A 13,384-nucleotide genomic window follows, 5' to 3' on the forward strand; every position below is an offset into this window, starting at 1 on the left:
TGGGTTTAATCCCAGATCTGTGTGATATTTACATGTTCTCCCTGTGTTTGAAGGTTTCTTTGCATGTGTTGTGCATGAGATTGGCATCCCATCCAGGGTGTATTCCCACTCTCCATCCATTATCACACCTGCGTATTCCTAGTTACGGGTCACTACATAGGAACTCATAGGAAGCGTAGGGTGCAAGGTGGATGCCGGTTCATTACAGGACACACACACATGGATAATTAAGAGTCTCCAATTAACCTAGACAGCATGCCTTTGGAAGTGCGGTAAGAAATTAGAATACCCAAAGGCAAGACCCCACAAACACTGGGAGAACATGAAAACTCCATTAAGAATTTTGTGATCAAACCCACAACTGAATGCTAAGAGGAACCAATGCTGACTGCCATACAGTCTTACTACCCCGGCAGTAGTAGTAAGAATAAAATAATTTAGCATTCATGTTTCTCATTTGTTGTTATACGATGATTCATTTGCATTGCAAAAACTACAAATAATGCAATTAAATGCAAATAATACTCTAAAGATCAGGTTGAGTTAGAACAGAAATACAAATGGAGAAATTTGGAAGTATGGATATGCTGTATTTATCAATATGATATTTAAATACAATATGTTGTATTTACAGCAGCAGCAAAACCCATTTTCACTCTTTGACAATCTCACACAGTTACTTTCATTATGAAGATCAAATATGAAGGCAATACCAATGAACATATATCAGGCACCTGTGCAAAGTCCGCTTGACGGGCGTCTAGTGGCACAACAGAGGAATCGTGGGATGCTAGGACCTCACGCAGCAGTGACAGGGTCTGGGTGAGAGAGCTGGTGGGCCCAAGGTCAGGAGGAGGCAATTCAACCTGGAGAAGGAAACTGGAATAACTTCTTCTGCACTTTCACGAGCATTACTAGCAAACTGATTCACAGGAAATCTTGATAATGTGATGAAACAATATTATTCCTGGCTATTTTAAATGCAATATTAGGTAGGATGATATTTAGCCACTGGTACTGATGATGAAAGTGCATGGTCTTCATTGATATGGATATGTGCTCGCATGTCACTGTAAAATCTGTAATGTTTTCCTGCTTGCTGGACATTGTATTCTGGTTGGACTTTTTTTTCTTTAAATAATCTGAGGGTGCTCTTTCATTCAGATACCCAAAGAAAAACACCAAGTTCCATACTGTTATAAATAAGTAATATTCTGACATGTAGTAGTACACACTTCTTATTATGTTAGGTAAATCTTTTGAAGTGCTACTTGAAAATAAGGCTTAACAAATATCCTTTTCTAGCTTTCCTTAGAATAAATATTAAGAATTCACCTTTACTGGTAGTGGTGAATTGGATCTGCACTGTGGGAAAACTGGCTTCTAAATAAATCTTTATTATCCCACCATATTTGTCTTCAGTTGAAAAATGGACCAGCATCCGTGTGAAATTTATCTTCGTTATTACACTGATTCACCAACCTCCTCAGCAAAATATTATCAATCATTCTTATATATGTAAGTAATAACACTAACAGGAAGTTTTCAGAAAGTTGTCATTTTGCTCTAAGGCTCAGACATTCAAAGGCTGGAGATACAGTATAGATGCTATTCTTTTTAATCGTTTTTGTTTTATAGAAATGCATAAAAATGCATAAAAGCCACTTGGGAATCCTGAGCATAGTGATTTACTGTGGGTGTGTAAATCTCCTGCTCTGCTACATAACATAAAACTTAGCAACAATGACAGTACATTACTCACATAAAGTGACATTAGCAGAGGCATGCTATACTCAAAAGATTTTCACAGAGAAACAGAGATAAGACATCAAGGTAGGGCAATGCTTGCAAGTCGTACTTGAGAAAAGTCCATCATGAAAATTTATAAGTAGTTGGAAGGTTGTTTCTTGTTCAGAAAACATTTCTGTTTTTTTACCACAAAAGTAGATAAAAACATCCGTGTCTAACATTAGTCTTTAACATTTACCTTTGCCCACAGAAGAAAAACTTCCAGATTCCCAATAAGCCACTTATTTCTTTAGTGGTGAATTTAAAAATACTTCTAGCCTTCAATATCCTGTCAAGCCTTCGTAAAGTTATAGGAGCAATCACAGGAAACAGTGTTCCGAGTATTATTTTTAGTTATGTTTGAAAGTCATAAATTTCTTTCTGATGTCCTGCAATTTGATTATCACCACGTTAAGGGGATAATTCTTTCTGCAGCACTGAATGAAGACCTTCTTGGCAACAGGTAGCAGCCGGTATTGATCATTCACTTAACAGCCTGTTCTCAGATAGAAACTGGGCCGTGTTCAGGGATATTTTGGAAATAATTTGGGCCTGGAAGACAGATACTGTTTTTTTTATTCCAACTCACACTTAATCTGTGTACGTGTCAGCTTCCACATGTTTACAAGGCATATCTCCTTCTAAAAAAAACCTTCTGATTTCAAAAGTTGAGCTCCCTTAATTTATTTCCATTCTTTCTCAATATTATTATACAATATTATTATATTGTATTATATTATATTACACTGCAGCAAGGACTTAACACAAGCATACAGTTGACTGTCCACCCTCCTTTCCATTTCTGTAGAAAGTCTTTTTAACATCATCTTAAATCACTTATTTTAACATAGGAATACTGCATCCGTAATAAAACTATTAATCTGTGAAGTGCTACAATACTGATTGCAAAACTTGACTTACATGTCATTGTTGACCATTAAACATGGACGTTTACTGAAACACATTCACCCTGGTAAGTGGCAGTCAAGGTACTCTAGATAATTAACCACTTTAAGATAAAGGTTGTCGATATTAAGCTTTACATCTGTATTTTTAAGACCCTTACAAATTTAGTGTTAAGCTTTTCTTTCCACATTTTCAGGCCAGGTGATTGAACTTCTTTAGAAAGGAATGCCTTAACACTTTAAGAATTATTCTCTCTTTCTCAAGGTATATAGTTCAGATTAGGCTCTGTTTATGCATTCTATATATACATTAGTGTTTTTTTTCAAAAACTGTGATGAAACACTTACCTTTTAATCAAAAAGGTTCCATAATTACCTCTGACAAAATAAGATGCAGTTGTGGTTTTAGGGTTTTAGAATTACCCTCATTTAATATTGACTGAAATAAACTCATTTAAGCTTTGTACCCCCCAGTTATACAAAGAACACAATCAACAGGTCATAGGCAGAACAACTAATTTGATATTATGTGAGTTTGTAAAAACTGTCATTGATTTGCTAGCTTTAAAAAAGAAGCACCAAGAAGGAGAAAGCTTAAATATAACCACAGAGGTGCTAAGAACAAAATAATGTTTCCTGCTTTAATATTTCTCTTTAAATTTATTGTATATACAGTATAGCACCTCGCAAAATAATTATAGATCATGTGGGGATATTTTTCAAGTGAATGGTTTTAATCTGGATCTAGAATACTCAGACAACACTTTTATGGGTGAAAGAAGTCAAATCTGAGTAAAACCTTGGACCAACTACTGCTTCTTTCAAGAAAATGGTTTTTTTTTTGCTTTATCATATGCACCACATATGATTGAGCTATACATAATTAGTATAATATACTTTCATTATGTTTAACGTTAACAATCACGTCAAAATTCACTTTAATTGCATTTTCAACTTTTGACAATTTATTGCAAATTGCAAATTTATACTCAATAAACGTTTGTGCTTCACAGTCTTGGAATTATTTTTTCCAGACATTTCTTCCAGATATCTAATATTTATTTCATATAACTGGTGTCTAGTTACTAATTAGCCAGTAAAATCCTCCTGCATTGTATTTCATTTGTTCTGAAAGGTACGTTGCTAAATATTCAAAGTTACTAAATCCACAGAACTCTACATTTTCATGGCTGTTTTTCACAATCACATAAGCTTTTTTAACATAAAAAGACAGCTGAGATCAACTATTCCTGGCTATGCTTCAGTAATCAGTAGCTGGCTTGCAGCTCTGTGAAGCTGCTTTGAGAAGCAGGCCAGACGACTCAAAAATTAGGAATTTCCTTAGCATTTCAAGAAGAAAATATTTTCACGCCAGAGCGATAATTCATAAATTCTACACTGGTATGTGTTATTTTTTTATCTGCAGTGCATGATTTCCAAGAATGACAGAACAATAAGAACCGTCCTCCTTAACCCACAGGGTAGAAGATTGTAATAATATTTTTCACTACTCTCAAGGTTTTCCATCCATCCATTTTTTAATCGCTTTTTCTAATTCAGGGCCACGGGGAAGCCGGAGCCCATCCCAGCAAGCAATGGGGCAAGGCAGGGTACACCCTGGATGGGACTCCAGTCCATCGCAGGGCAGACAGGCACGTACATGTTCACACCAGGGCCAATATTCCCAGAAGCCAATTAACCTGCCAGTATGTTTTGGGACCTTGGGTGGAAACCAGATCACCTGGAGGAAACCCTCACAAACATGGGGAGAACAGACAAACTCCACGCAGACAACACCCCAGGTCTGGAATTGAACCCAGGGCCCCAGGGCTGTGAGCCATTAATGCTAACCACTGCACCTCTGTGCTGCTCTCTCTCAGGGTTTAAATTTCTGAATTTCTGCAGATTAACAAGATTTTATGGAAGCATGCTTTTTGGAATACAACAGAAGCATAACAACTAAGAACCTGTCCACTACACCAATATGCAATTCCACAATTGTATATGCACTCCAATAAACTGGTAGCCACATTTTCATTAAAAATAGATACATTTTCCATAAGATTTATACTATACTTCAGTTTTTAAATATGTCACAATGATCACACAAACCCCCATCCATTGCCTGGATTTATTACACTATTGAAAGGAAATGCAGTCGCAGACTTGGTGAACAGTTCATGGTGACTATTCTGATTCCCAGTTGCTGCTTGGACTTGGATTTTTAGCAATTTCCACAAAATTATATTTAGAAGCAAGACTCCCCAAAGCAGAACTAGAAAAACAGTAATCTGGAATTTTTTTCCCTGTTGAAGGATTAGTTATACTGCCATGATGAGATGTTAAGAGATGATTATGCCAATGAACACCACACAGTGGTTCACCACTGCCTGACCACAACCTTTTTTAAGCTGATCTGTTACCCACCTTATCCATCAGCTTGCTGGCGTGCAGACTCAGGCTGTTGAAGAACATTTTCTTGCTCAGGATGTGCATCTCTTCAATGGTTATGAGAAGAGTCGCTGCACTGGTTCCCACAATGCCACTGAAAGAGGAAATAAAAGGACACCAAGTTCTTTATTCGGTCTGTCACTGCTTTCCTCATCCACTTTACTTAAAAAATAAAGCAGGTTTTGCTGAAGATACTACTGAACTATATCAACACGGGTCTCCCTTTGCTTCCATTAAACCTGGAATGCTGAACTTAAAAAAGACGAAATACTGTGGAAGAAACATATCATGTTTGTGTACAAGTTGATTCAGCTACAGTTGTGTTTCAACAGCATGGTCATTTTATTCTATTGACCTATGACAACCAATATTATTGTGGTAAATTAGAATGACATTCGATGAACCAACAGACATGGTTAAGATATCTTCAGAAGCCAACATTTTGTCTGTTTCAAATAACTAAGTTTCTGACTCTTCAAATGTGACAGCTTCAAATGTATCTGGCTTTGAATATTTGTTTTTTCTCCCTTGTTTTAAATATATGTTCATGTTTTGTCAAAGCAGTGTAAAATTTCTCATTTAAATGTCATAAAGTACAAAAATTTTACAACTGTGACAGTTCCAAACAATTAACCAGGAATCTGGAAGGTTCCATGTTGAGTTCTTTTAGGTTATGGTAATGAGATGCATTAAGAATTAAATGTACAACAGCTGCTGTCTAGAGTTTCTCTTTGTTGCTGCTTTTAGTTTACCTGCAGTATGCATAGTAAAGAATTATTTTCAATACCTAATAGTATGATGGTAGAACTTGAGGAGATTGGATATCTTATACAATAGAACAGCCCCTGGTTCAGCCACTATCACCTGCTCAATCCGCACCTGTGTTACAATAGAGAAAGAAAACAGTAATATAGGAGTGTAAGTCTGTAAGTCTGTAAGGCTGATCTGAGCACCAGAACAAAAACATTAAACACTACAACATTTCATTTTAAGACTAGTGAAAAAGTAACAAATTAACAGATGAATTTGATAGCCAGAGAACCTATAGATCAACTTTATTCAAAGCTTATTTAATGGATGGATAATATGTGGATTATATCAAAACTAGTCATAGAAACAAGACTGTTACTGAGTTTGTGTTTCATCAATGCAATTTGTACAATAGCCTGCAGTTCAGAAAACCTACAGTACATCTGCTTAATCATCCACAAATAATGTCCTTTACCCTTTAGAGTTTATTAGAATGAGGCTCAACAGCATGAGGTTTCCCCAGTATAACAGCTTGAAACTGGTCTCTCACCTTAAGGGGTCTGCAGACTCCCTCTGTTATGTGTCCCACAACCTCCTGCATGCTCTCTTCTATTCCTGGAAACATTCAAGGACAAAGATTCAATATTGTCTGCCTCTACAGTGGCTATCACCATGAGCAACACCAATCTTCAGCACCTTGTGCAGATAAAAAGAATTATGCGTGCCCATATATCTATCCTTGAGATATGACCTTTTTCTACAGAAGCCATCATTTTCACTGATAATACTTAATTGGAATAACATGTCAAACGCTAGTCAGTGAACTTAATGCAATCTGCTGTTAAAATTAAATGATAATCCCTCCCCCAACACCACTCTTTAAAAGTAATATAGTCCCTTTAAGCCACATAAGGAATCTGCACACCATTCACAATTGCCTGTCTTTAGTATTGACTAGTTTATAAGCAACTAGTAGTTAATTATAAAAAAAAGTTTTTCTGATCAGCGCATTTAACTGACGTGTTAAATCTGAATAAAAGTTTTCAGTTGTTTTGAAAATGGTAAAGAAAAAACTGTATTATTAATTAGAATACAATACAAGCATCGACCAGATCTCAAAAATAGAACAAAAGCATTCTGAAAATTGAACAAACCCTGTAAATACTGTATCCATGAATGGGGTTAAAATCCACAAATAGCAAAATCATTTCAAAATATGACACCGTTTCACCTCAAACAACACTGGAAATATCAAAGCAGTCCATAAAATGAGAAGACAGCATGATAGCAACTAAATAAAGTATATATGCTAAAAATGAAACCTGGAAAGATAAAAGTTTGAAGTGCAAAGAGGAAGGAGAAGCCAACGTTGATGTCTTTACAGACACTCCAAACAGGGTGGCTCTTGCAGACAGCAGACACTGAACAGCTATTCCCTAAACATCTGCCTTTAACCCATCACATAAAGCAGTGAGGATATTGGATTTAGCATACTCCAGGAAAAATGGTCCAGGATGGGGACCAACAGTGGAAGCGAGCTAAGGAAATAACAGCAAGAATAAAGAAAAAGGTGTTTAAAAAACGGGAAAATCCTAGATTACGTATAATTAGTTATGTTCATTTAGAAATCGTTTTGCACTATTCTCACAGCTCAGAAGGTTACTTGTGCTGTTGCGTGCCATTATTTCCTGTATGGTGTGCTGAATCTATGCACAAAAAATTGTTTCTGCCAAATATAATGCTCTATCATCACTTATGAATTCATAATGAGACTAAAACAGTCAAAAATGAAACAGCAGTGAAGGCCAAACTCTAAGAGCATCAAAGTAGATAAGCTGCAAATATACAAAATTAACATTTTGGGGCACTACCGAATTTACAATAAAGCTGTTTTTGCCTGATGGAAATGATCAGAATCTCCAAAGGATGTGGCTTTAAGACTGTGATGCAAATTAAAATACATAGTACACCATCTCCTCATTTCAGACAAAAAAAGGCTAACATCATCTTTCCAAAAGTCATTCCTAATATGAACAAAACTATATGAGCAGCACAAAATACTACTACTGATGATGCCAGTATCAGAAACCACAGAACCAGTGTGAATTAAAATGTTTACTGGCATGCTTACTTTCTTTAACATAACTATTCCAGGTGGCAGTATTGACAAGGGTATTAGTTTTACCTTGCATAGTCACCAGTTTTAACAGCGCTTCCAGGTGCTCTTTCTCTGAAGCAGTGGCTTGATGTAACCAGGCTAGCATATCTCCGACATACCTAGAAGAAATGAGCATCCCAGTCAATATCTATTATAACCCTGGCCTGACCCAGTCTTAATTCCTAAGGCTGAGCCTCCCCCTACCACCTCTGCAGGGTTCACTGAAAGCTCAAGTGTGATGAGACACAGAACTGGCTGGAGAGCAAATTGCGCTCCGGTCAGTTCAGAGAACAGTCAATACTTCAGCCTTTTCTGAGGCGACTAATGTTCTAATAAGAGAAAGTTCCCAGAACAATGGTTCTTAGGAATAGGTTTTAATTCTTGTAATTGTGGAGTAGGCACATTACATTAATTTAGGTGGTTACCATAAACCAGTGGATTTTTTTTTCCCATTTAGTTTTCATGCCACGCGCTGAAGCATTCAAAATAATGGCTACTGCAGTACACGCACAAAATATTATCAATACAACTCTATAAACTATTGTTTTATTGTCAAAGTACCTTTGCTTCCAACTATAGAGGGAACAGTAGTTAAGACGCTTGTCTCCACACTCTGTTTTTATCAAGAAGTGAGTGTTTAAAGGGATTCTGAGCTTCTGCAAGGCAGAGAGATGTTTAGGTCAGGATGGCAGTACCTCATGGGATCATGAGAGTGCATTTCAATGGGGCGAGGTGTTCCCCCCGCGCCACCACGGGTCAGGGCATCGATGAACCCACGGACTACAGCACATCTCCTGGCTGTTCCAAATTCATCCAGCGTGTACCTGCACACCAGGGCAAACAACAACACCATCTGAGAAAAAAAAATGCCAAACCTCTGTGTCTTTACTGTTGTCTGTGTGTTTACGGTCCCCTGATAGGCGTTTACTGTGCTACACCTTGGTAAAAAAAAAAGTCAAGTAAAGTGAAGCCAAAAAATGAAGAACACTATAACATAAAATACTGCAGGATAATGCAGACAACCAAAAAATATTGCTTTAAGATTTTTTTTCACTTCATAACTAATTAACTAATGTGCACTGTAATTAACTTAGTGCAGTAAACACCTCCTGAGGAATGCAAACTAGGAAACATCAACAAGCAAACATGTCAGGAAAAAGGTACCCCAGTAATAAGGGTTTGAGAAACCTAAATTATATCAACATAAAAACCAACATGCTATTCTTGAGCCATGAGGTCTTCATTTTTTTGTTGCAACTGAGTTATTATTAACTTACCCTATCTAGTGATTTGTCCTCATCAGTGCAAGCAGATACTGTACATTTTCCATGTCTCTGGTCATTGACTATTAAAGGGAAACTGTAGCACTATTTTTATATTTTGGGGTTAGAAAGGATCTGCACTGATTAGTGCATTTCAAACCACAATGAAAGTAAAATGTACATAGTAACTTGTAAAATCTCCAATGTACATCACAAAATTGATGACAATTCCAGGTATACGCAGCGCGATTCAGAAGGAGGATACAAATCTTCTGGTGATGTGAAGTGGCCTTATTACTTTGTAAAACAAGCAGGCTTTTGAATACATCTGTTTTAATCCAATAGAAATACTGCTTTCGATTTTTGAGACGGTTTTGCCAACAAATACAATTTACTTGTTAACTCTGCATGCAGATCATATTGGAACATTCCTGCAGTGAAATGTCTGTTGTACAACCTGCATTTATTCACTTGTACATCGCATTTCATTAAGCATCACAGTGACTAGTAAGCAGGAAGGGCCACAACACGTCACAATTGGTGGGAATTCTCGCTCTAGCTCATGATGAGACCAGAGGTCTGCGACAACATGGTGACTTACAGTACTTTCACAAAGTTAACGATTTTGTGCTTAATTCGAAAAAATGTCAAATTTTGCTATAAGGTCAATGAATATATTTTGTTACCGAGATATACCGAGAATAATCAGTCTGAAAATTGAGACTGAAGTGCCCCTTTAACATCTAACTCTAAAACTTATAAGACAGTGGTTCGCAAGGACTACAGACCTCATTGCTAAGGGTTCGGTATATTCCTGCTGCCATATATACCAGCTACATGCTACTCTTATCCTATTAGTGATTATTTGTAGATATTGGTTAATATCCTGATAACACAGATGAAGAACTTAATAGATGCAATTGCTCCATTATTACTTGTTAGAGTTTCTGGATATTTCAAATTTAGGTGCCAGTAGTTCTAAAGAGCCATACGGGTTAAAAAGCTACTCACTCTTACTGGCAGACTAAACAGAGACAAATGCAGCATGGGGGAGTGACGGATTACAGGAACAGAGCTCTCCTATCATCGCCCGTCCTTGGGCATGCAATGCCAGCCTGAACCACCAGCTTTGGGAAATAAAGTGTGAAAACAAGGCAGCAGAGGGGACTCCAAGGGACAGGGACTGAAACTGTTTAAGTTGAAGCTCTAGGAATTGTTTTTAGCCTGGTCCGTGATCTTTCCAGACAAAGCGAGTTCTCAAAAAAAGCAGTGGATAAGATTAGAAGTTTAGGTACTAAACTCAGTTACAAATGTCTCATCGCCAACGAGAGTAAGAGTACCAAAAGCTAGCAAACAGCTGAGAAACAAATGTATTATTCAGGCAGTTCTACTGTAAAAACCCAGACAGAAAGCAGTAAAATCATCTATGTATGGACAAAGGCTCCAATGAGTAGCGTTTTACTTGGTATGCACTGTGAATAGTTATTTGGAGACCTGGCTTCGTTTAAAACAGGAAAGCGGCTGAGGCTGATCATGATTAGAATCATGATTATTTTTATTTTGCAAGCCTACTGCATATGCTACAGAGCTGTGCCGAATTTTAAGCAACCCTGATAGTAAAGTTATGCATGTGACTTACAGTACTGCCAAACCAATACACAGTATTAACTCTAATTCCTAACCTTAGTCATTACACAGGGCCTGACACAGACTGCCACAATTATACCCGAGACAGAGGACTGTACTGGAAAAACTGGGACATTTGTTGTAGGTGCTCACTTAGATATGGTTGGGTTCTAATCCAAACCAAACCCTGAAAAGCTAAAAAGCAGGAGCATAGTATGTCAATCACACCCACGTATCCCATAAAGTATAAAATACCATTATGTCTTAAATTGCTTTTGTTATCAGCCAAAGCTGAATGCACTTATTGGGACTATAAAGCAGCATCTCGGGTCTGTCTGAAACCGCACTTAGAGAACCAAGAGTCAAGTCCAATTCAATACACTTATGTAAGTACACAATTTAATTACCATGTAGTACGTTGACACTGTGTTTATATTTGCCTTTTCTGCTGATGAGAACCAAAAAGCCGAATGCATTTCTCAAGCACTGACACTGTGCAGCCATCAAAGTTCCCTGGGTATGTTTGAAGTGCAGTTCCCACAGTTACTCACATTTGGCATATTAAAGGTCAAATGTCGTTTGAAGGACACCAGACAGAGACCTGCAGTCTACGTAAATGTAATGAAAAAGCTTCTTCAATCTTATTAATATTTCTCTAAAGAGCAAATTCAGCTAATAATTGATGTACTGCACAAAGTCCATAACATAAAGCAGGCCCATCCTTAAGCTATTTCCATGCACGTTTTAAAAATAGCCTGGATACATTAAAAAAAACTACTCACAAACAACCCAAACAACTTTATATTCCCACACTGGTAGAGATCTTAATAGAGATATATGAAATGGTTCTCTTTAGAACGTTTCCAGTAAACAATGTGTTAGCTTCTTGCGGCTACTACTTTCTGATTTTCATTTACAGTACATAAATGAGATGAGAAAGGGAGGCTGTTTTCAAAGCAGCAGCATCTGTACTACCAAAGAACTGCCAAAGAGACCCAACAACCTCATAAAAGGTTTCTGCAGAAAATTTACCTGCGCAAGTAGATTCCCTATCTTTTTTAGCACAATAAGTACTCATTTTCAGTAACAGTTTTGTCATTCCTGCTCTTTTTCATTCAGATTTCCAATACCTCATCCGTCCTCTTAAAATAAGTATAATTAATGTTAATACCAACTGTTGCGTTGGTGTGCATAACATTTTAAAAACACTGATGCTGAACAGAGATTGATCCAAAATGTCTTACTTTTAGTCCCTATTTGAATAAAAAACAACCTTTATATGTCTTGCTTATTTTGAATTCACTTCTGGCAAATCTCAGAAGGTTTTGTTGATATTGTGAAATTTAAAATGCAATGTACACGTTTACTGGAAAATGCATCCAGTCAAGCAGGGGATTATACCTAGATAAAGCACAAAAGAGGCAGAAATACCATACTGAGCATATAGAGAATATGTATACCAAACGTACTGTAGCGCTCTCGGGTTCACGTGGGTATGCGCTACAGTACTAAATAGCTTGTCATTTTCTGAATGAATACACCAAAGACAGAAACCATTTTACATCATGGAGGTTCATTTGTAGAGGAGTTCAATTTTGTTGCCCTAATGCATGTTGACATTCACTATATGTAGTCAGTACTAATGCCATAGATACTCCTGAACCAGCTGAGGTTCTATTTGTAATGTGAGGAGTGACCTCCTGTGGCAGCAAGAGAAACTGAATCAAGACCCAGGCTCACTGGTGAACTAAAATAACCTGACTAGCGGGTTTTTCAAGTTACAAGCCTCAAGATATCAATCAATTCAATGCCCTGAAATCCATCTAACAGGTAATCAAACAATCAATGCCTGACTGACTAATTATGAACGATATTGCTCAGTAATTAGGAAAATAATATATTTAGCATAAGTTGCAAATTAACACGGAACCATCTGTAGGTCAGATTATACCATACTATAAAATAACACTTTGTGAATACCTGCTGAATTCTTGTTGCAGACAATGCATATGGTATTTTCATATTGATCAGTGTATAAACAGGAAGTAAAAAACTGTTAAACATAAACAATGCTCATTTGCAATTGGGGATGTAACAATTTTCTCAATGTGCATAAAACTGATGAGAAGAAATGCATTCTCTTCATTTCTAACCCGCTTCCCATGTTTTAATACAGTATTTGCTCTCTGAGACTACATACTTTGTTATTTTCTGTGCCTTCCAAGCTTACCACGCAAATGTAAGTCATGCAAAGGTATAGTCAAGGTCAGATGGCTTTCTAGCAAACAGTTCTGCGACTTGCAGGATACCTGCAGACGTACATTGATGTCACCTAAGCAAATGCTGTTCCCTTCTGTCACCGCTAACTCCTGTCAAGAGTAGGGGAGCCTGTAACATGCCAAATGACAATGAGTCTAGAGGTAGGTGTGACAAAGGAGATGATT

General features: G+C 37.2%; 1 protein-coding gene across 2 annotated transcripts in view; it reads right to left on the reverse strand.

Moving 5' to 3' along the window:
• Positions 1-13,384, reverse strand: part of cog6 (component of oligomeric golgi complex 6) — a 70,391-nt gene that overhangs the window by 21,817 nt on the left and 35,190 nt on the right. For both annotated transcript variants that reach the window (XM_088920663.1, XM_088920662.1), the window contains exons 9-14: positions 8,748-8,876; positions 8,080-8,171; positions 6,445-6,509; positions 5,932-6,023; positions 5,121-5,238; positions 735-866 (exon numbers count right to left, since the gene is read on the reverse strand). In XM_088920663.1, coding sequence (XP_088776789.1) covers positions 735-866; positions 5,121-5,238; positions 5,932-6,023; positions 6,445-6,509; positions 8,080-8,171; positions 8,748-8,876 — 628 coding nt within the window. The remainder of the gene's footprint in view (positions 1-734; positions 867-5,120; positions 5,239-5,931; positions 6,024-6,444; positions 6,510-8,079; positions 8,172-8,747; positions 8,877-13,384) is intronic.

The sequence above is a fragment of the Atractosteus spatula genome, chromosome 7 (assembly GCF_055471065.1).
Source record: "Atractosteus spatula isolate fAtrSpa1 chromosome 7, fAtrSpa1.hap1, whole genome shotgun sequence".
Taxonomy (NCBI): domain Eukaryota; kingdom Metazoa; phylum Chordata; class Actinopteri; order Semionotiformes; family Lepisosteidae; genus Atractosteus; species Atractosteus spatula.